Raw genomic sequence first — 1,699 nt, 5'->3', positions numbered from 1 at the left:
ATATGTGCCCTCTTTCATGCATCGATAAAACACGGTACAATTTTTTTTTGGACATAAGCATTTAACAGGACAACACAGTACACCAAACACTATATCTTTGGTCGGTGTAGAGGAAAAACACTATTGCTGCTACATCATACATTGCACGGTTGATATTGATGAGTTGGTTTGGTCGTTTCAGTAATGGAGGGAGAGTGGTGTATGTATGTAGGAGTACTACGTACGTACAAGCTGATGGTGGGTCGTCAGCAATCATGGATGGACATACGCTAGCAGCAACCACTAGTTTTGTACAGTATGCACGTACATACGGCGTCAGTAAACAGCCACGACTTCCCTCTTGCTTCCACACACACCACGTACACTGAACTGAACGGTGCACGGATCCACAGTCGTTGTAAACACATAATCCATGGCGTCCCACCCTGCAGAGCGCCTCGGCGCCCTCAAGGCCTTCGACGACACCAAGGCCGGCGTCAAAGGCCTCGTCGACGCAGGCGTCACCGCCGTCCCCTCCATCTTCCACCACCCGCCCGAACCCCTTCCCCTGGACGAGTCTCCACCTGATCGCCATGGGCAGCAGCAGCACTTCACCATCCCGGTCATCGACCTCGCGGCCGGCGACCGAGCCGGGCTGGTGGCCCAGGTGAAGGCGGCCGCGGAAACCGTGGGCTTCTTCCAGGTGGTGAACCACGGCGTGCCGGAGGCGGCCATGTCGGACATGCTCGCGTGCGTGCGCCGCTTCCACGAGTCACCCGCGGAGGCCAAGGCGCCGTACTACAGCAGAGACCCCGGGCGGCGCGTGCGGTACCAGAGCAACTTCGACCTCTTCCAGTCGCCGGCGGCCAGCTGGCGCGACACCCTCTTCATGGAGACGGCGCCGGCGCCGGAGGAGGCCCCACCAGAGTGCAGGGCCGTCGCGCTCGAGTACATGAGACTGGTGCGGGAGCTCGGGCGCGCTCTCCTCGAGCTGCTGTCGGAGGGGCTGGGCCTGGACCCGAGGTTCCTCGAACAGGAGTGCCTGGACGGGCACGGGCTTACCGTGGCGGGGCACTACTACCCGGCGTGCCCGGAGCCGCGGCTCACCATGGGCACCACCCGCCACTCCGACCCCAGCTTCATCACCGTGCTCCTCCAGGATGCCGTCGGCGGCCTCCAGGTCCTCGTCGACCGCCTTGACGAAGACGGCAACAAGCAGCCTGCGGCGTGGGTGGATGTGCCGGCAGTGCCTGGGGCGCTAGTGGTGAACGTCGGCGACTACCTGCAGCTGGTGTCTAACGACAGGTTTAAGAGCGTGGAGCACCGCGTGGTGGCCAGCGGCGTGGGGCCCAGGGTCTCCGTCGCCTGCTTCTTGCGGACAGACACGTCAACAAAGGTGCTCACGCCGATGGTCACCGGCGACCATGGCGAGGCGCGGTACAAGAGCACCACGGTGGCGGAGCTCGTGAAGCACTACAGGGCCAAGGGTCTCGACGGCACATCTTCACTCCAACACCTCAGGGTCTGAATGAATCTGAATGTGCGCTAGTATCGTTTACCTCGTGTGTTCATATCCTAGCTTCTGAAGGATGCAATCCGGCCGGTGGAATTGTCATGCAAACACCAGAAAATGATCAATCATGTTGCCTAGTTCAATAATCTGTTGAAATATTGGGCCTACACTTAGTGGCCCATACTAGATTTCAGATTTTCCTATAAA

At 59.4% G+C, this 1,699-nt stretch overlaps 1 protein-coding gene across 1 annotated transcript; it reads left to right on the top strand.

Annotated features, from left to right (window-relative positions):
* The first annotated feature begins 306 nt into the window (after positions 1-306).
* Positions 307-1,699, top strand: LOC127307555 (1-aminocyclopropane-1-carboxylate oxidase homolog 1). Its single transcript, XM_051338278.2, has one exon. It carries the CDS (start codon positions 413-415, stop codon positions 1,505-1,507), a length of 1,095 nt encoding a protein of 364 aa, XP_051194238.1. The 5' UTR covers positions 307-412; the 3' UTR covers positions 1,508-1,699.

The sequence above is a fragment of the Lolium perenne genome, chromosome 6 (genome assembly GCF_019359855.2).
Source record: "Lolium perenne isolate Kyuss_39 chromosome 6, Kyuss_2.0, whole genome shotgun sequence".
NCBI classification, from domain to species: domain Eukaryota; kingdom Viridiplantae; phylum Streptophyta; class Magnoliopsida; order Poales; family Poaceae; genus Lolium; species Lolium perenne.
The sequence above is the reverse complement of the archived record's forward strand: the minus strand, read 5'-3'. Positions and strand labels throughout refer to the sequence as shown.

Excerpts from the sequence above, each read along its gene's own strand:
- LOC127307555 (XM_051338278.2), top strand. The coding sequence starts at position 413 with ATGGCGTCCCACCCTGCAGAGCGCCTCGGCGCCCTCAAGGCCTTCGAC.